Source organism: Staurois parvus, unplaced genomic scaffold, assembly GCF_062004578.1.
Source record: "Staurois parvus isolate SC_StPar_1 unplaced genomic scaffold, SC_StPar_1.0 ptg000456l, whole genome shotgun sequence".
Lineage (NCBI taxonomy): Eukaryota > Metazoa > Chordata > Amphibia > Anura > Ranidae > Staurois > Staurois parvus.
In genome coordinates, this window is record NW_028318252.1 from 1,148,755 (window position 1) to 1,176,745 (window position 27,991).

The 27,991-nt window shown below is 43.8% G+C and overlaps 1 protein-coding gene across 1 annotated transcript in view; it reads right to left on the reverse strand.

The window, feature by feature from the left end:
• The window catches only part of ODAD3 (outer dynein arm docking complex subunit 3), a 58,966-nt gene that overhangs the window by 30,169 nt on the left and 806 nt on the right, over positions 1-27,991 (reverse strand). The window contains exons 2-9 of the mRNA XM_089688840.1: positions 27,107-27,197; positions 19,482-19,603; positions 17,350-17,427; positions 17,055-17,234; positions 14,180-14,215; positions 11,255-11,356; positions 1,856-1,981; positions 67-186 (exon numbers count right to left, since the gene is read on the reverse strand). Of these exons, the coding sequence (XP_089544966.1) occupies positions 67-186; positions 1,856-1,981; positions 11,255-11,356; positions 14,180-14,215; positions 17,055-17,234; positions 17,350-17,427; positions 19,482-19,603; positions 27,107-27,197 (855 nt within the window). The remainder of the gene's footprint in view (positions 1-66; positions 187-1,855; positions 1,982-11,254; positions 11,357-14,179; positions 14,216-17,054; positions 17,235-17,349; positions 17,428-19,481; positions 19,604-27,106; positions 27,198-27,991) is intronic.

Below are 27,991 nucleotides of genomic sequence, written 5' to 3' on the forward strand. Positions count from 1 at the left end.
TGCACAGTAAAATGTCTTTCACAGTATATTGGATGTCCCAAGTTTCGATCAAACAGTATTCCTCACCCTACGATCTCTCTCGGCAAACAAACGCCTTTCCTCGGCTTTACGCTTATACTCCTGCAGGATTGCTTCTCTCTCTCTGCGCTCTCGGTGAAACTCCTCCTCCTGCAACTGAAGTTCTGCCTGCAAAAAATGATTTATTTTACAATTATATTACCCTTATCATTCAAACAACATACAAGACCATATAATGAATTTGAAAGGCAATGTATAATATACAGATATAACCAGGACCTCTCCCTAAAGGGGTCTGCTCTGTGTCTAAAGTAGTAAAGGAGCTGTATAATATACAGATATAACTAGGATCTCTCCCCAAAGGGGTCTGCTCTGTGTATAATGTATTAAAGGAGCTGTATAATACACAAATATGAATAGGATCTCTCCCCAAAGGGGTCTGTTCTGTGTCTAATGTAGTAAAGGAGCTGTATAATACACAGATATAACCAGGATCTCTCCCTAAAGGGGTCTGCTCTGTATAATGTAATAAAGGAGCTGTATAATATACAGATATAACCAAGATCTCTCCCCAAAGGGGTCTGCTCTGTGTATAATGTAATAAAGGAGCTGCATAATATATAGCTATAACCAGGATCTCTCCCTAAAGGTGTCTGCTCTGTGTATAATGTAGTAAAGGAGCTGTATAATACACAGATATAACCATGATCCCTCCCCAAAGGTGTCTGCTCTGTGTATAATGTAATAAAGGAGCTGTATAATACACAGATATAACCAGGATCTCTCTCCAGAGGGGTCTGTTCTTTGTATAATGTAATAAAGGAGCTGTATAATATATAGATATAACCAGGATCTCTCTCCAGAGGGGTCTGCTCTGTGTATAATGTAATAAAGGAGCTGCATAATATATAGCTATAACCAGGATCTCTCCCTAAAGGTGTCTGCTCTGTGTATAATGTAGTAAAGGAGCTGTATAATACACAGATATAACCATGATCCCTCCCCAAAGGTGTCTGCTCTGTGTATAATGTAATAAAGGAGCTGTATAATACACAGATATAACCAGGATCTCTCTCCAGAGGGGTCTGTTCTTTGTATAATGTAATAAAGGAGCTGTATAATATATAGATATAACCAGGATCTCTCTCCAGAGGGGTCTGCTCTGTGTATAATGTAATAAAGGAGTTGTATAATATACAGATATAACCAGGATCTCTCTCCATAGGGATCTGCTCTGTGTATAATGTAATAAAGGAGTTGTATAATTTAGAGATATAACCAGGATCTCTCCCTAAAGGGGTCTGTTCTGTGTATAATGTAATAAAAGGAGCTGTATAATACACAAATATGAATGGGATCTCTCTCCAGAGGGGTCTGCTCTGTGTATAATGTAATAAAGGAGTTGTATAATATATAGATATAACTAGGATCTCTCTCCATAGGGATCTGCTCTGTGTATAATGTACTAAAGGAGTTGTATAATTTAGAGATATAACCAGGATCTCTCCCTAAAGGGGTCTGTTCTGTGTATAATGTAATAAAGGAGCTGTATAATATATAGATATAATTAGGATCTCTCCCCAAAGGGGTCTGCTCTGTGTATAATGTATTAAAGGCGCTGTATAATACACAGATAAGAATAGGATCTCTCTTCAGAGGGGTCTGCTCTGTTTATAATGTATTAAAGGAGTTGTATAATATACATATTTTATTACTAGAATCTCTCCTTAGGGATGTATATGATGTAATAAAGGTGACTTATATAAAACAGAAACAATACTAGAGTCTCGCTGCATAGTCCAGACTATAGTTCATGTCACTATCTCCCACCACGTACTCGGGCCATTTCCCGTGATGTCACTGCCTCCTTGTTCACCATCTGAAGTTCTTTCATCTCTTGTCTCTGGCGAAGTATTTCGGCCTCCAAAAGATCCAACTGTGATTGAAAAGTCAGGCTTTCTTCCTGCAGAAACAGTGTCAGCATCACTAGATATAGAAACAGACCACATAATCTAACTCTATTGAATAACAACAATCATTTCTGTGAAAAATACTCTTCATAAATAGACATACACACATTGAAGAATGAAAAATATTTAGAAGACACCTTCTTTTGCCATAGTTGTCCAGAATGGAGGTGGGTAAAGAAAACACATTTCTCCCACTGATTCCCAATGATATGGGAATGCTTATTTTAAAAGTTTACTATGTTGTAAAGCTTATTTTTTTTAATATATTAGTAAAATCTTTGTTTAACATATATACATTTAACACATGATAAAGGATTCCTAGAGCATAATAATTGTGGGTTAGCTAGAGACAGAACAGCAGCAGCTGCAGCTTGGAGGCTTCTTTATTATCTGAACCTTGACCAGCCAATGTCCAGATCAGTGGTCGCCAAACTGTGGCTCTTTGCTTGCTCTTATCCAGCCCCTGGGATACTATTCCTCCCACTGCTACGAGTCAATATTCCTCCCACTGGACACCAACAATAGGGCATAATTCCTGCTACTGACAGCGAGAATAAGGTATGATTCCTCTTACTGACTTCAACAATGGGGCACCACTCCCCCTACTGACAGCAATGATGGAGCACTTTCCCTCCTATTGCTACCAATGATGGGTCACTGTTCCTCCTACTAACACCAATGATGGGCCATTATTCCTCCTACTAACACCAATGATGGGCCATTATTCCTCCTACTAACACCAATGATGGGCCACTATTCCTCCATCTAATACCAATGAGGGGCCACTATTTCTTTAACTAATACCAATGTTGAGGCACTATTGCTTTAACTAATACCAATGATGAAGGACCATTCTCTCAACTAATACCAATGATGGGGCACTAATTTTTCAACTAATACAAATGACGGAGTACTATTCCTCCAACCAATACCAATGATGGGGCACTATTCCTTCAACTAATACCAATGATGGGGCACTATTCCCTCAACTAATACCAATGATGGAGCACTATTCCTCCAACCAATACCAATGATGGGCACTATTCCCTCAACTAATACCAATGATGGGGCACTATTCCTTCAACTAATACCAATGATGGGGCACTATTCCCTCAACTAATACCAATGATGGGCACTATTCCTTCAACTAATACCAATGATGGGCACTATAACTTCAACTAATACCAATGATGGAGCACTATTCCTTCAATCAATACCAATGATAGAGCACTATTCCTCCAACTAATAGCAATGATGGACACAACTCCCTCAACTAATACCAATGATAGAGCAACATTCCTCGAAACAATACCAATGATGGAGCACTATTCCTCCAACCAATACCAAGGATGGGGCACTATTCCCTCAACTAATACCAATGATGGGGCACTATTCCCTCAATTAATACCAATGATGGGGCACTATTACTTCAACTAATACCAATGATAGGGTACTATTCCCTCAACTAATACCAATGATGGGGCACTATTCCTTCAACTAATACCAATGATAGGGTACTATTCCCTCAACTAATACCAATGATGGGGCACTATTCCTTCAACTAATACCAATGATGGGTCACTATTCCTCCAATCAATACCAATGATGGGGCACTATTCCTCCAATCAATACCAATGATGGAGCACTATTCCTCCAACTAATACCAACGATGGGCACTATTATCTCAACTAATACCAATGATTGAGCACTATTCCTCCAACCAATAACAATGATGGGGCACAATTCCCGCAACTAATACCAATGATGGGGCACTATTCCCTCAGCTAATACCAATGATGGGGCACTATTCCCTCAACTAATACCAATGATGGGCACTACTCCTTCAACTAATACCAATGATGGGGCACTATTCCTCCAACGGTAATATTCTTGATCTTGTCTTCTCCAACCGCTGCGCTCCCCACAACCTCACTAACACCCCCTTTCCTCTCTCTGACCACAACCTGATTACCTTCTCTATCTCCTCGTCCTCCAACGCCTACCCCTCCAAATGTCACACTACTACCAGCCGTAACCTCCGCAACCTTAACCCTGCCCCCCTCCACTCTGCAGCTGATCAACTCCATGACAGCATCCTCCCCCTGTCCTGCCCCGACTTGGCTATGACTGCCTACAACAACGCGCTGTCAACAGCCCTTGACTCACTAGCGCCTTTAACCACACGCAACATCAGACCCCGACCGCTCCAGCCCTGGCAGACTGATCACACCAAAACCCTCAAACGACACAGTCGTGCCCTGGAGCGACTATGGCGCAAAACAAAATCCCAACAAGCCTTCACCCGCTATAAATCTGCCTTCCGCACCTACACCTCCTCCCTCCACGCAGCCAAACAAGCCTACAGCCTGACCCTCATCAAGACCCTCTCCTCCAACCCTCGCCGACTCTTCTCCACCTTCAACTCTCTACTCTCTCCACCCCCACCTCCACCCAGCACCTCACTCACCGCCCTTGAGATTGCCAATCACTTCAAAAACAAGATTGACACAATTCGCAAAGACATTGCCGCAACTCACACGCCCTCTCAACCCGTCCCCTCTCACACAGCTACCCCCTCATCCCCCCTCCCCCTCGACATTACCCGCAGGGACTTAGTCACTGCTCAAACTCCCTCCAACCCCGTTCCCCCTCATTCAGCTACCCCCTCATCACCCCTCTCCCACGGCCCCACCACTGCTCTGACCTCCACTTCCACCCCACCCTACATTCCTCATACTGAAGCTCCCCCAACACTCCGCACCTTCGACCTTACTACCATCGAGGAAGTCTCCAAGATCCTCTCTGATGCCCGCCTCACCACCTGCCCCCTCGACCCTATCCCCTCACAATTCCTACGACCTCCCTCCCCCTCCATCCTACGCTCCCTCACCCACATCTTTAATCTCTCCCTCTCCTCCGGCACTTTCCCCTCCCCTCTGAAGCATGCACACATCACCCCCATACTTAAAAAGCCCTCCCTGGACCCCAATGACCCGAACAACCTCAGACCCATCTCCCTGCTCCCATTTACATCTAAACTCCTCGAGCGCCTCGTCTACACCCGCCTATGCTCTCACCTCAACGACAACCACCTCCTCGATCCCCTACAGTCCGGCTTCCGTCCCCTACACTCCACCGAAACCTCCTTACTCAAACTCTCCAACGACCTTCTAACCGCCAAAGCTAATGGCCACTATTCAGTGCTCCTACTCCTTGACCTCTCTGCGGCCTTCGACACAGTTGACCACCCCCTCCTCCTCAAAATACTACACTCCCTCGGCCTCAGAGATTCTGCTCTCTCCTGGATCTCATCCTACCTGTCACAACGCTCTTTCAGCGTTACCTATAATGCTACCACCTCCCCCTCACTCCCCCTCTCTGTTGGGGTCCCTCAAGGCTCTGTCCTTGGGCCCCTTCTCTTCTCCATCTACACCTCCTCCCTTGGCCAACTCATACACTCGCACGGTTTCAACTACCACCTCTATGCCGATGACACACAAATCTATCTCTCAACCCCCCACCTCACCCCCTCGGTCTCTGCCCGAATCACACACCTACTGAGCGACATATCAGATTGGATGTCGCTCCACTTCCTTAAACTGAACCTCTCCAAAACCGAGTTTCTTGTCTTCCTCCCAGCCCGGACACCACCCCCCATTGACTTCTCCATCACATCCAACAACGCCAATATCAAACCCGCCCTGCAGGCCAGAGTACTTGGTGTCATTCTGGACTCCAACCTATCCTTCCAGCCCCAAGTCCAATCTTTAACAAACTCGTGCAGACTCCACCTCCGCAACATCGCCAAAATACGCACGTTCCTAACCCCAGAAACCACTAAACAGCTCATCCACTCCCTCATCATATCACGACTTGACTACTGCAACTCCCTCCTCACTGGCCTGCCTCGCCGCTGGCTATCCCCGCTTCAGTCGATCCTGAATACGGCTGCCAGACTCATTCACCTTTCCAACCGCTCCGTTTCCGCCACCCCCCTCTGCCAATCCCTCCACTGGCTTCCGATTGCACAACGGATCAAATTTAAAATCCTAACACTGACGTACAAAGCTGTCCACCATACTGCCCCATACTACATCACTGACCTAATATCCAAGTACCGCCCAGCACGCACACTCCACTCCTCACAAGACCTCCTTCTCTCTAGTTCCCTGGTCTCCTCCTCCCATGCCCGCCTCCAGGACTTCTCCAGGGTGTCACCCATCCTCTGGAACTCCCTGCCCCAACCCATCAGATTATCACCTACTCTCCTCTCCTTTAGGCGCAGCCTGAAAACCCATCTCTTCAGGGAAGCCTACCCTACCCCCTGCTAACTTGACCGACCTCCTCCACTCTTCCTACCACTCCATCCCCCACAGCTATCTCCTCCTGTATCACTATCCCGTCCCTTCTAGATTGTAAGCTCGAAAGAGCAGGGCCCTCGATCCCCTCATGTTTTGCATTGTATTGGTATTGTTCTGTCACATGTTCTGTCCCCCTTTGTAATGTACAGCGCTGAGCGAACTATTGGCGCTTTATAAATACTGTATAATAATAATAATAATAATAATAATAACTAATACCAATTATGAGGCACTATTCTTTCATCTAATTCCAATGATGGGGCACTATTCCCTCAACTAATACCAATGATGGGGCACTATTCCCTCAATTATTACCAATTATAGGGTGTGATTCCCTCAACTAATACCAATGATGGGGCACTATACCTTCAAGTAATACCAATGATGGGGCACTACTACCTCAACAAATACCAATGATGGGCAATATTTTTTCAACTAATACCAATGATGGAGCAGTATTCCTTCAAGTAACACCAATGATGGAGCACTATTCCTCCTCCTATTGGCCACAGGCACTATGTAATTGTTCTACTCCCACTGAACAGCAAGTCTACAGCATTGTTTACTTCTCACTGACGCCATGACATTTTCTGCTCCCATTGGCCACAGTCCAGCCCCCCCTAAGGTCTGAAGGACAGTAAATTAGCCCTTTGTTTATAAACCCCTGGTCAATATAGTTGGCACACTCATGATTGCATTTCATGTTGCTGATTTATTTGTGAAGATGTAATGTATAATTGTCAATGATTTCCCATGTTATGGAAGGTAAAAAGCGGTATTGGGCATTTCAGAATCAAGACATTCTGCAGTGCAAGCTGTATAAAGTTTCTGGCATAGTGAAAACTCAAAGTTCTGCTAGAACAATATTGTCTGCACAGTTGGTGATCATTGTCAGAGTTATACTAACCAAGAGCCTAAAAACAATATAGGATAAAAGGAAGGTTTGCATAGACACACAGTGCTGGGTGAGCCTTCTACCAGCTGCCTCTGTTCAGATGTCAGAGGCCCTGTTTAGGAAAGCTGCTGACTTGCATATAATTTAAGGCTGAACTCCAGGATAAGCAAATACTGTCTAAATACAAAAGCCATGTGTATTCTTATTTGAATCTGGGTGTGCTTTGAGTACTCCTTCCAGATCTGTGCAGTAATCCAGTGTGAGACTTTACCTCTGTGCAGGAACTTCCTGTAATAAAGACCGGTCACTGCTGCTTTTTTTCCTTGTGCAGGGTGACTGGTCTTGTCTCCGCCCCCCTCCTGTAGTTTTCTGAAGGCATCCTATAGTGGGGGGGTTGGAGCTGCAGGATCTCTCCCACAGCTATGCTGTCTGTGCTGTCACCACTACTATTCCAAGGTAGTAACTGGAATTGCAGAGGTATTTATTTAAATAAAATGGAGTATTGAGGAATATATTTAAATAATTTTTGTTTGTACCCAGATTTCAGCTTGAAGAGATCACCCAAACCTCGTGAGAACATCTGTAATATTTGGGAACCAGGACTGCTGCCGCCGTCACAAAGACAGAGCAAACCATAAGACCTATGCCATGACTTGAGTAGGGGAGGACCTGAATTTTTGTCATGAAACTAAAGCATTTTTTTTTTCTTTCTGGTTTATGGTTTCATTATCTTTCTTAACTAGTTTGTTATTTGGGCCAGAGAACAGAGCAAGCATTTTAAAGATAGGTTTACTGAAGCAGGATCAGGCAGAGAGCTCATAGAAGTCAGTAATTCTTGTCGTCAGTTTACATTAGCTTGCTCCCTTTAGTGCCCACTGATCTTTCTAATGAAATGCCAAGCAGAAGGCTGGCGGCATAGTTATGATCGCATTTACATCATTTGCGTTACTGGGTGTGTTCAGCTGCCTTTTGGCACACAATGTGCATTTAAATGCCTGCCCACGTATTTTTTTTTATTTGATAGGATCTTAAAGTGCATCCTCATGTCAAAAAATGTGCGCAGATTTCTTTTCTACAATGTACCTGCAGGGCAGGTATCTGAACAGGTACCATTGAAAACAAAGTATTTCCTGCAACTATGTACAACATAACAAAAGTGTTTTAAGGCATAAATGTGAATAAGCTCTTTAACCACAGGCCAGAAGTGTATGGTTTGTGGAACTCAGTAGCCATGCTTGGAGAGAGCAGGGTTCGCCTGCTGGATCTGTCAGGGGACACTGTGGAAATCAAAGCCACCAATGGGTAAGGTGTCTAGGGGCTCAGAAAGCAAAGTTACCTTACACTTACCTAATCCGCTGAATCTCGGAGCGCAAGACCGGTCCACTGCTCCTGCCCCCCCCGCATGCTATTGGTCTTGTGAATGGGCTGTTCCTGACGTCATCACACCCACAGGCTGGCTCTGGACATGAGGACAGCAGGAACAGTCCACTGCTAGATGTGGGTGAGCATGGTATTCCGGAGGATCAGAGAAATGGGTAAGTACAGCTTTTACCTGAGCACCTAGAAAAAACGAGCACTTAACCCATGCAGTGCGGACACAGCCCAATGTATGGGAAAATCATTTTTTTAATCGGAGTTCTGCAATAAATGCATAAATGTCTGATAACATACAGGTGAAACTCGAAAAATTAGAATATGGTGCAAAAGTTCATTTATTTCAGTAATGCAACTTAAAAGGTGAAACTAATATATGAGATAGACTCATTACATGGAAAGCAAGACAGTTCAAGCCGTGATTTGTCATCATTGTGATGATTATGACTTACAGCTCATGAATACCCCAAATCCACAATCTCAGAAAATGAGAATATTACATGCAATCAATAAAACAAGGATTGTACATAGAACAATATCAGACTATATAATATATTGTGATTCCTACTGAACCAGACTGAGAGACCATTTAAAGGCTCAGGAACCCTTTGCAGGTGTTATGGCTTAATTAGCTGATTAGAGTGGGACACTTTGAGCCGAGAATATTGCACCTTTTCACAATATTCTCATTTTCTGAGATTGTGGGTTTGGGGTTTTCATGAGCTGTAAGCCATAATCATCACAATGATGACAAATCACGGCTTGAACTATCTTGCTTTGCATGTAATGAGTCTATCTCATATATTAGTTTCACCTTTTAAGTTGCATTACTGAAATAAATTAACTTTTGCACGATATTCTAATTTTTTGAGTTTCACCTGTATATGCAGATTTGAACCGCATCCAATCCACATGACATGTGAAATAACATTGCTTCCTATGGTGCCTGTTCACATATGTCTGGTGCACTGCTGGTGCAGATTCAGTGCAGTTTAAAAAAGAGTCATGTCCGCTTTCGGAGCAGTGCGGTCCGGTTCAGGTGCGGATTACAGGCCATTGACTTCTATGGGAACCGTTTCTAAACCTGACATGTGTGAACAGGATAAGATCCAGAGCTGATCCTGTTCTGAACCTGATTTAATCCTGACCTGAACCAGTAAACAGCTACTATGTCAATTAGTTGTGAAACCTGAGCTTCAATCCGCTCCGCACATGTGTGAATCAGCATGAAGTAGTCATTTCATTTGTATAAATCTGCAATTTCTGCACAATAAGGCTGGCCATACACGATACAGTTTTCTTCCAATTTTCTGTCCAATTTCTGCCCAAGTTCCTTTAGATTTACCTTCCACTATGTAGTGCAAGAGCCCGCCTAATTGGATACAATTGAAAGTGTTGTTTATGTTTGACCTCATATTATATGGTTTTTGGTAAATCGAAAGCAAAATTCTCAAGAAAATTGTATAATGTATGGCCAGCCTAAAGCACAAGCAACTAATCATCCATGTTGCAGTGCTCATGCGCTAACAAGAACATGTTGATAGGAGGAGAGGACAAAGAGACGAGCTCATCAGTCTGCTCTTTTTCCTTTTAATGCCCGGCCAGGGGTTGGGGGAGGGACAAGACCTGTACGTGTCACGTAAGTGCAGTAGAGGAAAATCAGGACCAGCCAGGACTGTGCAGTGTGGTAGAGGTATGTAAATATTAGAACCAGATGGACTGAAATACAAATAATTTGGAAGGTAAAACAGCTCCCATATATGTAGTTTACCTGAATATTTAACTGTTTGCCTGGAGCTCAGCTTTAAATGTTGCCTGAGGGTAAGAACACTCCCGAATCCACCATGACAAAGGCTGGGGTTGTAATATACAAACTTTCAGGACTTTTAGGAGAATTTACTAAAACTGGACCAGATGGAATCTGAAGCAGCTGTGCACAGTAACCAGTCAAATTCTAGATTCAACTTGTTCAGGTAAAGTGGTTGACCCCTTACATACACTCAGTTAGGTGACTGGCTTCAGGTGACACACGGAAATTAAACCAATCTTTCTACATACATTGAACAGATTTAGAGAAGAGAAGGCTGCAGATAAACAGGTACAAAGTGCTGAATTTATAAAGTTTGTCTGAGAGTTCTGAAAAACGGGGGCAGAGAGCTGAAATTACACTCTGCAGAGCTTAGTGAGAAGAGCTCTGAGAGCTGATTGGAGGGAAGTATTCCCCCGCTCTTCCACACAGCTCACAGGAACAGAGCTGATGCTGTCAATTATACTGGAGGTCCCTCCCCTGTCACCATTTTTCTCTTGGTGTCAGGGAGACTTGTCAGAAGTGATTCATGCAGATAGGAGGGGAACGAAGCAGCAGACAGAAATGTAAATTAATGCTCTGGATTGAGACAAGTACACACTTTAGAAGGATATGCTTTGTTCATATTTCATGTCTGAGTTTTACAACCACTTTAAGTGTGAAAATGAAAGCTAGAAGCTGACTGGTTGCCATGCATGGGTGCTCCACATTCCGCCTGCTCCATTCTTAGTAAATTCTCCCCACTGCATTAGCAATATGCCTTCCAGTCTCCTCCTGCTTGGTGCCTGCACTGGGTGCAAGGATGAAGAATTTATAGTATGTAAGTCACCTGCATGTGGTCCTTTAACTTCTGGTATACATTGTTTATGTGCTCCGATTCCTGAAGTTTCAGCTGTGCCTTCTCCAGGCGATTTTCCAACATGCGTAGATTCTGTATGACGTACAAAGTGACATGTTAGCAATGGGGAATCTGAACACCAGCCCACCTAAAAGTAATGCTGCTAAACTGAATCTTCCACAGGCGTCTTTTATATGTCAGAGTTCCCAGCACCACCCCACAAATAAAAACACTGTAAAGCCAGCTAGGGGTCCTCAGTTCTCCATCTACTTGTCACAGCAGGTTGGAGCTGGACATTTGAGAGCCCTCCAGCAGAATCCCTAAGAAGTAAGAAGCTAGCAGGTGATTTAACCTGGCAGTCACTCAAAGAAATGTTAAATCTGAGAGGCCTTAGCATTAGGGAGGACTCTGCCCAGAAAGGGTCAAGGTTACTTTCCCCCTGGTGCTTTACTGGAACTCCAACATCCAAATACAAGCCATGACTGGATGAAGTTGCTTCTTCAACCAAGCAACTGTTTTCACCAGTCTATGCATGCACTCCTTGTATTCTTCTGAAGGATCCCATAGCAGTAAATCCAGATGCTGAAATGACTTTCCAAATTTCAATTAAAGGACAACTTCATAAAAGTGAGATTGTCCTTTTAGTAAACCCAGAACCATGTGATCAACACAAGAATCATATTATGGGATGTCCAGTTCTCTACGTGTTTCTAAGACCAATGGTCCACTTTATCTGGAGAAATGGATTACCTGATTATTGATTATTAATCTAAACAGTTATTTGTAACTAGTAATTTAAAGTAATTAATACCTAAAATAAATCTTGTTTTCTCTATATATGGTTCTATGTTCTTTTTGGGGGATATTGGTATATTAGATACATGGATATTTAGCTTCATTTCTGATCCAAAGTTGTTCACTAGGTGGCCCTGCTTGAAGCTACACAACTTCTCCATCCAAAGCATCTTGGCTGCAACCTTTTACCTATTCATTCCTATGGATGGTTGGTACTCTGGCTGTACTTTGGCTAGGGGGTGCCATGAGTATAGACTATTTATATAAATTATTGTGGAAGTGGAAAAACCCAGATACTCCTACGCTTAAGGATGGGCTCTATGTCATAGGGTCCACACAATGAAAATCTTGGAATATGCATGCCTTGCCGCTCTCAAAGAACCAGGGAGTCCAAAAGTACTAAATAGAGAAAAACAAACGGAGGGCGCACCGGCCTTGTGCATTACCTTTAAAAGTGTGTTTATTAGATATAAAAAATGTATTCTACTCACAATAGTAAATATAAGGCACATCATGAAGGGACCGCTCTGTCCAATTCGCACTGCGTTTCTGTCTTATAATGAGAATGATGGACATCCAAAAGGCTGACATGTTTCAAGGACTAGCCTCTTCCTCAGAGGGTCTGAGGAAGAGGCTAGTCCTCGAAACGCTCCTCCTCAGAGGCTCTGAGGAAGAGGCTAGTCCTCGAAACGCTCCTCCTCAGAGGCTCTGAGGAAGAGGCTAGTTCTCGAAATGGTCTTCCTCAGAGGCTCTGAGGAAGAGGCTAGTCCTCGAAATGCTCCTCGTCAGAGGCTCTGAGGAAGAGGCTAGTCTTCGAAACGCTCTTCCTCAGAGGCTCTGAGGAAGAGGCTAGTCCTCGAAACGCTATTCCTCAGAGGCTCTCAGGAAGAGGCTAGTCCTCGAAACGCTCTTCCTCAGAGGCTCTGAGGAAGAGGCTAGTCCTCGAAACGCTTCTCCTCAGAGGCTCTGAGGAAGAGGCTAGTCCTCGAAAACGCTCTTCCTCAGAGGCTCTGAGGAAGAGGCTAGTCCTCGAAACGCTCCTCCTCATAGGCTCTGAGGAAGAGGCTAGTCCTCGAAACGCTCCTCCTCAGAGGCTCTGAGGAAGAGGCTAGTCCTCGAAACGCTCTTCCTCAGAGGCTCTGAGGGAGAGGCTAGTCCTCGAAACGCTCTTCCTCAGAGACTCTGAGGAAGAGGCTAGTCCTCGAAACGCTCCTCCTCAGAGGCTCTGAGGAAGAGGCTAGTCCTCGAAACGCTCCTCCTCAAGGCTCGGAGGAAGAGGCTAGTCCTCGAAACGCTCCTCCTCAAAGGCTCTGAGGAAGAGGCTAGTCCTCGAAACGCTCTTCCTCAGAGGCTCTGAGGAAGAGGCTAGTCCTCGAAACGCTCTTCCTCAGAGGCTCTGAGGAAGAGGCTAGTCCTCGAAACGCTCCTCCTCAGGGGCTCTGAGGAAGAGGCTAGTCCTCGAAACGCTCCTCCTCAGAGGCTCTGAGGAAGAGGCTAGTCCTCGAAACGCTCCTCCTCAGAGGCTCTGAGGAAGAGGCTAGTTCTCGAAACGCTCTTCCTCAGAGGCTCTGAGGAAGAGGCTAGTCCTCAAAACGCGTCAGCCTTTTGGATGTCCATCATTCTCATTATAAGACAGAAACGCAGTGCGACTTGGACAGATCGGTCCCTTCATGATATGCCTTATATTTATTTACTATTGTGAGTAGAATACATTTTTTTTATATCTAATAAACACACTTTTAAAGGTACTGCACATGGCCGGTGCGCACTCTTTTTGTTTTTCTGTATTTCTATAAATGAATGGGGCTGTGTGTGCTATGCAAAGGACTTGACTAGGATGTTTTGAATGCAGAGGCCAAGCAGGACTGCTCAGTGAACAACTGGGGAAATGGGGAAGAAAATGTTATAAAGTGATACACTTGATTTAAAGAGCACATTTACTAAAGGTTCCTTTGATATGAGCACTGTGCATACAGCAGAATCCCGAGAGGTAGGGGAAGACAGGGGCAAACTTTGAAGCAAAGGAGCAGAAAGCTTGTAGATTGTACAAAAATCATTGGCTGATGGGTGACCTTTGATTCAGGATGAAGCAAGGTTTGGTCAAACAAAAAAATAATTAACCTGTTGAGGAGTTTCCTCCTGTTCTGTGACTTCACTCTGTGGATGAAACAAGTAAACCATCATGAAGCAGAATAGACCATGTGACCATAGCATCTGCCCGTCCCACTACAGGGTGAGCCAATCAGAGTTTATGTGTTCATTCATATACAACAGACATGTTCCAGGGCCTATTGCAGAGGCCGCTGAACCATTCACATACGTTCCCACTGTTAGAATTGAATGCTTCTACTACACAGGCACATAAACACATGCATAAAGAAGTGGTAGAATATAGTGGTTGGATGATGAACCATATTTGCCATCCTTAGGGCTCGTTCACACTTGATTTTATTTCTAACTCTTGCCAAACGCCCCTATAGCGTTTGACAGGTGTTAGGGAAGCGTTATTAACGCTCCCCAAACGCCCCATGCGCGTTTTGAGGCGGTTAATAGGTGTTTGCCAAACATTAAAACCTATAATGCCTATAATGAACTTAAATGGTCTTAACGCTCCGCAACCGCACTGCAAACGCCTGCCAGGCGTTTGCGGAGCAGCACCATAGACTTGAATGGGAGGCTTCAACTCCTCCTGACTTGACACGAGGTGTCTGTTTTGCCGCGACATGACGCTACCGATTCAGTGTGAACAGCACTGTGTTCTGCCATGTGCAAAAAAAACGCTTCCCAAACGCCTGTCTGATGCCTGCTGACAAAGCTAGTGTGAACTAAGCCTTAGAAGTATGAATTGTGGGGTGAGAACACATTACACTTGAAATATAGGCAGATATATTAATTATTGCAGATATATATTTATTAAAAAAAAGTATTTTCCAGTGAAAAAAGTGTACTTACATTTTTACCCATGTAAGCATTTTGCAATCCCCTGTACATTGGCCTTCAGAACAGAAAAGGGAGGGGCAACATGCAGATGTGCTGACAAGGTACAGTACATGCTGATTGAAAGAGACAGCAGATTGTCAGGGCTCCAGGTATAACCAGAGATGTGTGGACTGATACAGGGCAACACAGGCTCCAGGTATAGTATAAATACTACAATTTATTAAAGACTAAACAATACATAAACGCAGTGCAAGACTAAACATAAACACAGTGCAACCAAACCTCCAACAGATAACAATAAAAACAATACTAAACGTAGTCGGGCAGGCCGGGTCGGTAGCAAATGGGCAGGCAAGGTACAAGGAGCAGGCGGAAGAGTAGTCAGGAATAGCCAAGGTCAGGACAGGCGGAGTTCGTTCAGAGTAGGATCAAAGCAGAATCAGGATCAGGCAGGAAGCAGACAAGATGCAGGTACAGGGGCACATGGGAAACATACATCAAGGCACTGACTGCAGGTCTGGCCATTCCTTAAATACACCTCCTGCAATCAGCCTCAGGTGATGGCTGACTGCAGGAGTGAGTTTCTGGTTGCTGAGAGCACCCGCTGGCCAGCCTTGGTACTGCAGCCCACAAGGCAGGTGAGTTCCACCACCATTGGCAAGTCCATTCCTGACACAGATGCATGAACTCATCAATGTACTGCTGCTCTCTCACTGTCCAATCAGTAGGCTAGGAGTGTATTCTCACCCAAGTTGTGATTTTGCTGCAATGGAGGGCGAGTAGCTGGCTGTGCTGTCTGGCAGAGGAACCTGAATTCAAACACCGTCTGTGCAGAATTAAAAATCCTTTAGCAGGTAGAACAGTTTATATGGGTTTTTAGGAACAGACAGTGGATTCCTACAGCAGATATGATGGGAGTAAGCAAACAGCTGCGGCTGGGAAGCCTGTACAAATGAATGACAGGAAGAAAATGGCTGTATTTGTCTGAGGCTGTATGCATGTACATGCACATGGTGCAATTACCTGCAGGGATTGGCGCTGGACACAATCTTCATCTGTTCACATTCTCCTGTGATTCCTGCCACATGAATCAGCTGATTCTTGCTGCAGGAATCTGCTGTCCATTTCTTCTTTTTTTTAAAAAAGAATATTTATTGGGTTTTTAAGACATTCATTGTAACGACCAAACAGGCGACATAAAAGGCATATCATGCCAACATAGAAATGTAGAAAATCTCTAACCACATTCCACGAGAAACATTGCGTAAAAACATTGAAGTGTTCTTGGATTAGAGAACCCCTAACACGGGGCAGATATATACCAATATCTGAAAGGCATCTGTGACATCATGGTGAGAGAAAAATGATTTGTAGCTAGAAACAAACAATGATGGATAGAATAGGGGCGATAAAATGTATGGTGTAGGATTTGTTTCTGGGTATGTAAGGTGCAAAGACATGTTGGCTGATGTCCCCCAAGGACACAAAATATGGAAATAAAAGATGGAAACAAAAGGAGAGAAGCTATGTACTAGAGATGAATAAGCGGTGGAGAAAATGGAAGGAATAGAGAGGAGTTAAAGTTGGAAGAGAAAGTATGAGAGAAGAAGAGAGAGGAAAATGAGAAGGCTAAGACACATGTATTAGAGTAGGGAGAATGCGGTAAATAGGGGGGGGGGTAAGCAATTACTACCCAGGGAACCATTTAGCCGGAAGGGCTACGAGAGTGGTTAACCTGGATCTGAGTTCAAGTAAATGTGATAGGATTGGTGGGGGTCAAAAAGGAGGGTATCCTATGGCTCTAATTGCTACCGTAGATAATAGAGGGAGCGTACTCTCCTCCAGTCACTTTGCTGTCCATTTCTAATCACCTTTGCAGGAGTAAATTTATGTTCAGCCTGCACTGTGCTCAGGTCAGGAGGATGACACTAAAGTCCATTCATATAAACACAACATTTTATTTTGGAAGGCTGACAAAATTGGATCTGGTGCCTTAAATTTCAAACCCCCAAATTATACTGTCCCTCCTTATCATGGTGGCACTGGCACTTCTCACCTGCTCTGCCTGCTCAGAACTGTCTTCTTTCCCTGGCTTAGATTGTTCACTTTCAGATTTCTTCTTGTACTCTGTCTCCATCTCTTCTAGTCGCTTCTTCCGAACCTCACTCTGGTGGCGCAAGGCGTTTAGACGCTTTATTTTGTCACAGAGCTTCTGATCCATCAGCTGGATGGCAGCCTGAAAGAGTGTGTTGTGTGATAGGGTGAAAAGTGTGGTACTGTCCATTGGCATGCCCCAATACAACAACGTATACAGATCTCCACCTGTACACATCACAAACACCTTTACTTACATGGCCACTCTTGTTCCTCATTGCAGCTCTTTCCACAGAGTGGCTCTGAAAGGCCTCCTTGATCACCTTCTCATCACCCTGGAACACACATGTGAGAATAGACGTGATGACCATGAGCAGACTTTGACAACTTCCTGTGGCCAAGCTTCAAGCCATAGAAGCCCTTTTCCATCTCTGTTGGGTAAGGTAGTCCTACATCTTGTCTAACGCAATAGAGATACAAGCCTCATAGTGATTGGTCTTCCGACCTGACTATTCACCATACAGTGGCAGACAGTGTTTAAACCTGACCTGCAGCCTTCCCATATGGAAGGAAAATATATTTGAAATATATTTTAAAAATATTCTTCACAAATATATTGCCATATATCTGAAATACTACAATTTTGGCCATATTCACTACATTTAAAAAAAAAAAAAAAATAATATATATATATATATATATATATGTATATATATATATATATATACACACTGCATGTTGAAATGTGTTTTTATTACAAAATATATGAAAAATATTTTTAATAATACATTTAAAATATACTGTATGTCTTTAAAAATACAAATCTAGATTTCTGGAATGCATTTACAATTATATGTAAAAATATATGTTAAAATGACTTTTTTATATGTTAAAAAAATTCTGAAGAATGTATTTAAAAAATATATATTTTTCAAATACATTTCAAATATATTTTTCTTCCGTGTGGGTTAGCTTTTCAAAAATTATACTGTCAGGGATGTTTTCTAAAGTGATGTCTTTTTGTTGCTGCTGAGCTTCTCCTATTCCCAAGCTGAAATTTTCCTCCAGCCTATTGTCACAACAGTATTTCTTGTCTGGATGACATCCAGTGTCATCCAGCCACTTCCACAGCAGCCTGGCTGTCACGGACACACCCCCTGTAGTCCTCTGGACTAGAATGCACACAACATTTCTTGTGGGAGTTACATGTGTGGTGACAGAAGAACCCCCAGGTTCTCTACCACTATCAATGCTACCACCGACAAAGCTGCCCAGACTTTCCAGGAATGCCCAAGAGGCATCCTCCTGATACAGTAAGGGCTGAGTGCTCATTGGAATTGCAGTGTACAAGGGTGTGCTCACATATGGGCCAGTTATATTGTGCAAGCTACTTATTTCTTCTCACTGTCGCCCAAAAAAGCTGAGTACATTGAGGACCATCTAATGACTCTATGGGCTTCAAAGTTATTTTCTTGCAACTGGAGTCCGTTATTTCTGCAATTGTTTCTGTGGACTGTCTTTTGTTCTGTAGGTAAATGTTTTCTTAAAAGATTCACACAGCTGTGAATCCTGGATGAATGCTGTATAAAATTTGTGAAAATATTTGATAATATTCACCTAAGGGTCAGTGTCTGAATAAGTCATGATTTGTCCCTATACCTGAACTCTAAGGCCTCTTGCACATGAAGCAGTGTGCCCCTCCTGGAAATGGGAGGGATGGGTGCAGCCGGGGCTACAGACATGGGGGTACCATCAGCCCTGCTGTATGGGGCCCGGGCCCTGGCAGCCAATAAGTCCATTTGCAGCTGCTAAGCTACATTCTGTTTCATAGACTCCTGTCATACTCTCAGAGAGCGGCTCAGTGTTCTGAATGTTAGCTGCACTCCCACTCTGCTCCACCATTTTGACTCGTTCATGTTCCCCTCTGATTGTAACTTTGTTTCTCTTCCCTTCCTCCTTTCAGATTCTTGCCATACTCACTCTGCCTCTCCGATATCCCCCCTCCCTTCCCCATCCCTGCAATCAGGCTCTGATCTTTCTTCCTGATATCTCCAATTGTGCCCCAGTGTCTCCCTGCAGTCCTGTAGGAGTAGTAAATGTGGTACCCCCATGTACTAATGAAATGTCACCTGGCATTCAATGTACATGGTGGTGACCTGTGTCGGTTTACTATGACTTGTTGTGTCATGGCAGAACATGGCACTACTACTTCGATCATCAAAAGAAAATACATGAACTGTCATGTTGTCTAGGGAACAACAACAGTTCATACAAGACCCAGTTAGTCCTACATTTTGGGTTTGATTGCTCTAGGTAGAAGTGTAAGGAATTGGAAGAAGCCCAGTTAAATGATCATTTTATTAATAATTATTGTCTTGACTTTGCTTACTGCAAGCACATCAGCCAGCTTCTTATGCAGCTTCTTGTTTTCCTGGCGCAGGAATTGTATTGTTTCCCAGTTTTTCTGAATCTGCGCACTGGAGCTCTCCTCATAAGCCTTGTGATCGCCATCTATAAGAAGACCAATGACCCATTATTAAAGTCTACTGCCAACCATACATTACACCCAGATTGTACAATCTTCTTTCGATCTACCATAGTACCAGGGCCTGCCTGAGTGGATACTAACTGATGGCAATAGATTATTTAAGTAGTTTAAGTAGGTCTTTTTTTTTTGGATTAGGTGAGAAAAAAAATTAAGAAAACTCCCAATATGGCATTTTTTTTACAAAGTTACATTGGTCTAGCTTAGACCAATCTAGGTATGTACAGTTTCAAGAAAAAGTATGTGAACCCCTTGGGATTACGTGGAGTTTTGCATGAATTGGGCATAAAATGTGCTCTGAGCGTCATCTAAGTCACAACAATAGAAGAACACAGTCTGCTGAACATAATACTACACAAACATTAGATGTGGCCATGGTTTAATTGCACATAACATGTAAACATTCACAGTGCAGGGAGGAAAAAGTATGTGAGGCCCTAGCTTAATGACTTCTCCCAGAGCTAATTGGAGCCAGGAGTGAGCCAACCTTGACTCCAATCAGTGTGATGATATTGGATGTGTTGCTGACAGCTGTCCTGCCCTTAAAAAACACACACCTGTTTTGGGTTTACTGGTTTCAAGAAGCACTGTCTGATGTGAACCATGCCTCGCAGAAAAGAGCTCTCAGAAGACCTACGATCAAGAATTGTTGACTTGCATGAAGCTGGAAAGGGTTACAAAAGTATCTCCAAAAGCCTTGATGTTCATGTGTCCACGGTAAGACAGACTGTCTACAAATGGAGAAAGTTTAGCACTGTTGCTACTCTCCCTAGGCGTGGTCGTCCTGCAAAAATGACTGCAAGAGCACAGCGCAGAATGCTGCATGAGGTAAAGAAGAATCCCAGAGTGTCAGCTAAAGACCTACAGAAATCTCTGGCGCATGCTAACATTTTTGTTGACACATCTACAATAAGGAAAACATTACACAAGAATGGAGTACATGGGAGGACACCACGGAGGAAGCCATTGCTGTCCAAAAAGAATATTGCAGCACGTTTGAAGTTTGCAAAAGAGCACCTGGATGTTCCACAGCACTACTGGCAAAATATACTGTGGACAGATGAAACCAAGATTGAGTTGTTTGGGAAGAATACACAACACTATGTGTGGAGAAAAAAAGGCACAGCACACCAACATCAAAACCTCATCCCACTGTAAAACATGGCGGAGGGAGCATCATGGTTTGGGGCTGCTTTGCTGCCTCAGGGCCTGGACGGATTGTTGTCATTGATGGGAAAATGAATTCCAGAGTTTATCAAGACATTTTGCAGGAAAACGTACGACCATCTGTCCGCCAACTGAAGCTCCGCAGAGGATGGGTGATGTAACAGGACAATGACCCAAAGCATACAAGTAATTCAACAAAACAATGGCTGCAACAGCACAGAATACGCCTTCTGTAGTGGCCCAGTCAGAGTCCTGACCTCAACCCGATTGAAATGCTGTGGCATGACCTTAAGACAGCGATTCACACCAGACATCCCAAGAATATTGCTACACTGAAACAGTTTTGTGAAGAGGAGTGGTCCAAAATGACTCCAGATCGTTGTGCAGGTCTGATCTGCAACTACAGGAAACGTTTGGTTGAGGTTATTGCTGCCAAAGGAGGGTCAACCAGTTATTAAGTCCAAAGGTTCACATACTTTTTCCTCCCTGCACTGTGAATGTTTACATGTTATGTGCAATTAAACCATGGCAACATCTAATGTTTGTGTAGTATTATGTTCAGCAGACTGTGTTCTTCTATTGTTGTGACTTAGATGACGTTCAGAGCACATTTTATGCCCAATTCATGCAAAACTCCACGTAATCCCAAGGGGTTCACATACTTTTTCTTGCAACTGTATAGACCACACCTGTGGAATTCCTCTGGAAGCTGGAAATCACTCTAGTAGGTTCTACAGTGATCTCCAGTAACTGCCAGGTCCTGTGCCGAGGGGCTGCCCTGCTGCATTGTGAACATGGGGGGAAATGTAGTTTAAAGTGCCTTTGTCTCGAAATTAAAGATTCTAAGTAAAATTACCCCTGCAAAGAAGGCATTGATTACTCATCTCTCTACACCACCGATCCCTACTGTAGTGAAGAGAAACTGCCAGCTGAATATACTATAAATCTGACACTTCTGTCGGATTCTTGGTCCTTCTCTGCCCTTAGTATCCACAGGTCTGTATGCTACTGCTGTGTTTGTTGTAAAACAGGGTCTGGTGGGAGGAATCATAGCATGTGGTGGGGGCCAAGAAATTTACACTGTTGTAAGTATGGGGTTCTGTAAGATCTTCAGCTGGTGGTTTCTCTTCACTGTTGCATAGATCAGAGGCATGGACAGCAGGAGAGGTGAGCATGCAATGTTTTCTATGCAGCGCACTTTATATTTTAAACCTTTAGTTTAGCAACAGAGTTGAAGTCTGTGAGTGCAATCAGACTGTATACTCTCCTATATTCATATCATATACTGTATACCTATAACTGGCGCCTCCCCCGTATGTTTTATATTCACACATAGACTGTAGATAGATCAAGTGCAAAGCATCTGACGCTTTCCCTCCATCCAGAATTGCTGCCATTTTTTGCCCTTTGGAGTTCCACAATCTGATTACACTGCTATGTGAGTTTTTGCTCTGGCTTGTATTATTTAAAACACAATACTACACACCAGGGGCAGACTGACCATTTGGAAACTCGGGTCAGTAGGGGGCCCCATGAGATGCCCCTAGTACCTTTTTCATAGGCTTTTTTGAGTTTGGGCAAGGACACAGGGGCCCCATGATCCCCTATTGCCTGGGGGCCCCATGAGTTGTCAGTCCGCCCCTGCTACACACTTTTACCCATTGTTCCAGTAAAAAATTAGCAAGAATTGATATTTTAAGCAAACACTTCAACTGTTTTTTATTTTCTTGTATGAAATTTGCAAAAGTCCTTCCTCTCCCCCTGATGATGTCTGCTATGACAAAATGCGTCAGCTGGGACCTAAGGATGTGACATCATCTCGCACGCCAATACTAGAAGTTGGACCAGATGGAGACTTGCTGCTGATCAGATGCTTACCATACAAGTTTGCCTTGTTTGGCTTCCTGCATATGTGAGTGTGCACTTTTGATGTTTTTAATAAATTGGTGGTTTTAGCTGTACTACACTAGGAGAGTTCTTCTTTTTATATGCCACTACTGCTAGGGAGTATACAAGTACCCGCAAGGATGCATATGAGCTGATTGGTGGAGATCAGGGGCGGACTGACCATTTGGAAACTCGGGCACTGCCCGAGGGCGCGGGGTCAGTAGGGGGCCCCATGAGATGCCCCTGGTACCTTTTTCATAGGCTTTTTTGAGTTTGGGGAAGGACACGGAGGCCCCATGATCCCCTATTGCCTGGGGGCCCCATGAGTTGTCAGTCCGCCCCTGGTGGAGATGTGGATCTTTTAACTCTCTGAGAGCTGTTTGACCATACATTAAGAGGTGGTCATATAAATCTGGTAAGAACCATTTGAGCAAACTGAGGTGGACACTGGTTGGTGGGTGTTCCTTATCTGCAGTCATCTGGAAGACCGCTCTTGATAGGTCTTCTGTTGCTGCACTGACTTTCAGGAGTGGTTTACCTTGTTACTTAAATACATACTGTATATATTTTTTTATTTGGATTCATTTTCACTTCTTGCTTATAGGATTATGACATATGTCTTATGATGATATTTGTATGTTGTAGTTTGTAATGTTAGTATTTATGTAGTTTTATTTCCTTAGTGCTGCACTTATTTTCTAAATGTTTTAAGCATTAGGAGTTGTCAGCATTTCACCATGTACAGCAATCTCAACAAGTGTTGTCGGCACTCTGCTGGAAATCCAGTAAGCACCAAGGAAATGGCAGGATCAACAGGTCCTTTATGGGTAAGGAAAATACTGTAAATTGCTAGTGTCAATGAACATATTGTCCTTATACCATGTTGATTTTTATATTCGCCTGCAGATACATTTTTAGTCAAGTGGTAAGGAAGCTAACAAGAGCAAAATCCTTATGGTCCCTGGTCGCACATGACGAGTGCCTAGACGCTGGTAACATAGCCTCTGCTAATGTTGGCTCATAGGGGAAGATTTACTAAAACTGGTGCACACAGAATCTGGTGCAGCTATGCATAGTAGGCAATCAGCTTCTAATTTCAGTTTGTTGAATAAAACTTTGACAATAAAACCTGGAAGCTGACTGGTTAATATGCACAGCTGCACTGGATTCTGTGTGCTCCAGTTTTAGTAAATCACCACTCTAGGTTTGTCTCTTATGCAGGCCATAGATGGGGAGAAAAACGGCCGATTTTTCGTCCGAAAATAAAACCGGCCGATTATCTTATCGTTAGTGGACGATTTTGTCGGCCGTTTTTCGTGTTTTTTGGACTTTCAGATTATCGGTGATGTTGGAAAATTTTCGAAAAACGCCCGACTTTATCCTCATTGATGGTCAAAAACGAACGATCGTTTTCCGAAAAAGGATCACAAAGGCCACAAAATGACATCATTTCCCGTTATAGGTTACTCATTAATCGGCCGATTTTCGTAATAATTGGTGGTCAGGTAAGTTTTTTAGACCGACCGATAGTTCGTTAATCGGCCGAAAATCTGCCGTTTTTCTCCCCATCTATGGCCTGCATTAGACCCGTGTTTCTCAACCTTTTTTCAGTCAAGGCACCCTTTAAAATTATGGATAGTCCCTAGCCACCCTTTAAAATTATGGACAGTCTTGAGGCACCCCATTCTAAAACAGGGTGCCTCTAGACCAGTGGTTTTCAACCTGTGGATCGCGACCCCTTTGGGGGTCGAACGACCCTTTCACAGGGGTCCCCTAAGACCATCAGAAAACACATATTTCCGATGTGTAGAAAGCAGCTGCTGTGTTGAAAGCAGCTACTCTGTTAAAAGCAGCTACTGTGTTGAAAGCAGCTGCTGCGTTGAAAGCAGCAGTATTGGAGGTAAAATTACACTTCATGAATTATAATTACTGGGTAAATAATTTTATGGTTGGGGGTCACCACAACGAGGAACTGTATTAAAGGGTCACGGCGTTAGGAAGGTTGAGAACCACTGCTCTAGACTGTCCATAATTTTAAAAGGGCACCCCATTCTAAAATGGGAAAAACTATTCTAATAATTTTATATAATGCAGCAACATCCATACATGTAGGACACCCAACATTAGAGGGGATTTATACTTCCATACACTTTTGCACTCTGGTACTGACTAGTATTCCATTGTTTCTCTTCTCCCTCAGTTTCTCTCCATCACTAAGCTGATGTGGCCCCAGCACTGATGGAAATGGGCAGGGGAGGGTTAAATTAGGATGCTGTGCAGGCAGCTGACATCCTCCTTATCAACTGATGAAGTCATTGGTTGTCAGGATGCCTGCAGCTAGAAGGTCGTAATGGTGCACAATGAAAACCTGTGACTTTGTGTAAGACATTTTTAGACATTTTGCCAAGGCATCCCTGAAAAACCTCAAGGCACCCTGGTTGAGAAAGATTGCCTTAGACCAGCCTTTTTCACCAAGCATCTTTTTTAGTTACCTATAAGAGTGACATTCTTCCAACTGACTACCAAAGTAAGGAGAATATTTCTCACTGACCACCAATGTAAGGGGCAATCCTCTCATTGACCACCATTGCAAGAGGCATTCTTCTCAATGACCAACAATGTAAGGGGCATTTTTCTGATTGACCACCAATATCAGGAGCATTCTTCCCACTGATAACTAGTGAAAGGGGAATTCTTCCCATTGATCACCAGTGTCTGGAGCATTTAAAGGAAAAGTTCACCTTTGGGAACATGTTACATGTTCCACCCGTTTTTAGGGTGGAACATGTAACATGTTCCCATAGCTGCAGCCGTGCCTGCCATCCCTGCCTTCTGACAGATAGTATGGGAAGACTTCTCCCCGTACTATCTGCCGTACAGGGCTCCGCCCACATGGCTGCATCATTTATTCATGAACTTCCGTAAATGAACGAACTGCAAGTCCCAACAGCCTTAGCGGCTGACTGCTTGTAGTTTTTAATGAACTACCAGGTCTGCAGGAGATCTGCATGGCATCAGCGATCTACTGATCGCTGGTGCAATGCGTTCCTAGCTCCTGTAGACAAAAATAATAAATGCACTTTTTTTTACCTGCAAAAAATTTGCATTTATTATTTTTGTCTAAAAGGTGAACTTATCCTTTAAGCATTTCATGTAAGCACATTCATCCCAAGGATCATCGATGTAAGGATAATTTTTCCCACTGACCGCAAACGTAAGGGGCATTCCTCCCATTAACCACCATCGGAAGGGGCACTGTTCTTAAAGACCACCAATGTAAGGGACATTCCTCCCATCAACCCCCATTGGAAGGGGCACTGTTCCTACAGACCACCAATGTAAGGGACATTCCTCCCATAGACCACCATTGGAAGGGGCAAAGATCCTACAGACCACCAATGTAAGGGACATTCCTCCCATCAACCCCCATTGGAAGGGGCACTGTTCCTACAGACCACCAATGTAAGGGACATTCCTCCCATAGACCACCATTGGAAGGGGCAAAGATCCTACAGACCACCAATGTAAGGGACATTCCTCCCATTGACCACCATTGGAAGGGGCACTGTTCTTAAAGACCACCAATGTAAGGGACATTCCTTACCATCGACCACCATTGGAAGGGGCACTGTTCCTACAGACCACCAATGTAAGGGACATTCCTCCTATCGACCACCATTGGAAAGGGAAAATATAATACAGACCACCAATGTAAGGGGCTTTCTTCCCACTGACCACCAATGTAAGGGGCATTCCTCCCATTGATGACCATTGGAAGGGGCACTCTTCTCAATGACCACCAATGTAAGGGACATTCTTCTCAATGACCAACAATGTAAGGAACATTTTTCTGAATGACCACCAATGATAGGAGCATTCTTCTGACTGATCACCAATGTAAGGAGCATTCTTCCCAATGACCACCAATGTAAGGGGAATTCTTTCAAGTGTCTTTTACGGTGGGTAGTTGGCGAGCGGTAAAACTGCGTTTCAACTGTCGAAAAACGAGCCTGTTTTCTTCATATTCAAGGCAAAATGAAAGACTCTGTTCAAAGCTCCCCTAACCCCAGTATCGACCTTCCCTATCCCGCCATTCTTTCCTCTGTCAGAGCCAGGAGTCAAATCTTGTGTAAGCTCCTTGTTAGATGGTGTCAGAGCTTACACAGGATTTATGACATCATCCTCACAAGACAGTGTTGAAAGCTGGTGATAGGTCACCAGTTATTTTACGAAGACTCCAACAATGGAGCCTCAGGGAACGCAGTCAAGGTGAGTATCAGTGGGTTGGGGGGTGTGGACATTCCGGATACCAAGTCGCTATGCCCTGAATGGGAAGAGATAGATTCTCTTTGGCCTTCATGAGCTTCATAGATCCAGAAACAATGGTCATTATTAACAGCAAATGAATAGCTCACCCAGCAGCTGAATTTTCTTCTGCAGCTCCACAATCTGCTCATGTATGGGAGGTTTCACTCCTGATAGAGATGCACTTGTCGGCATGGCTGCCTATGAAAGAGCAAAAAAGAGACATTTCCTAAGTGATGATAGTTCACTAGGTCTGGGATGTCCTGACTGCTTCATTTTCTGTCCAGGGTCTACAGAATAGATCCTATCTCCAGGAACAGTAGTTGTGTCTATTAAAGTGGTTGTAAACCCCTCCATATACCCAGCAAAGTGACTGGCCTCAGGTAATACACAGAGATGAAACAAATCCTCCTACATAAGTTGTACCTGTTTATCTACAATATTCTCTTCTCTACATCCATTCAAAGTGCCGAATTTTTAAAGCTTGTCTGAGAGTTCAGAAAACAGGGAGCGGAAAGCTGAAATTACACTCTACAGAGCTCAGTGAGGAGAGCTCTGAGAGCTGATTGGAGGAGAGAGACACATCCCCTTCCACACAGCTTGCAGGTACAGAGCTGAGGCTGTCAATCTGCTGGAGGTCCCTTCCCTGTCACCATTTTTACCTTGGTGTCAGGAAAACTGGTCAGAAGTGATTCATGCTGAGCTTTATAACCACTTTAAAGGTGAGAGAGGTGAGCAGGTTGCTCTTGTCTAGTTGAACCGTGAGTCTCTATATAGCATCCACCAACTGGGGGGGCCAAACGAGAAAGAGAACTAGATAACGGGTAGAGAGAGGATGGGGAGCAGATAAAGAAAGGAGGGAGAGAAAGAGATAAGGGGGGAGAAAGAGAGAGTGGGAGATAATGAAGGGGGTGGGGGCACCAGTGAGAGGGGGATGGGGGAGAGATAATTATAAAGAGGGAGAGGGATGGGGGGTGCAAGTGAGAGGAGGGGGG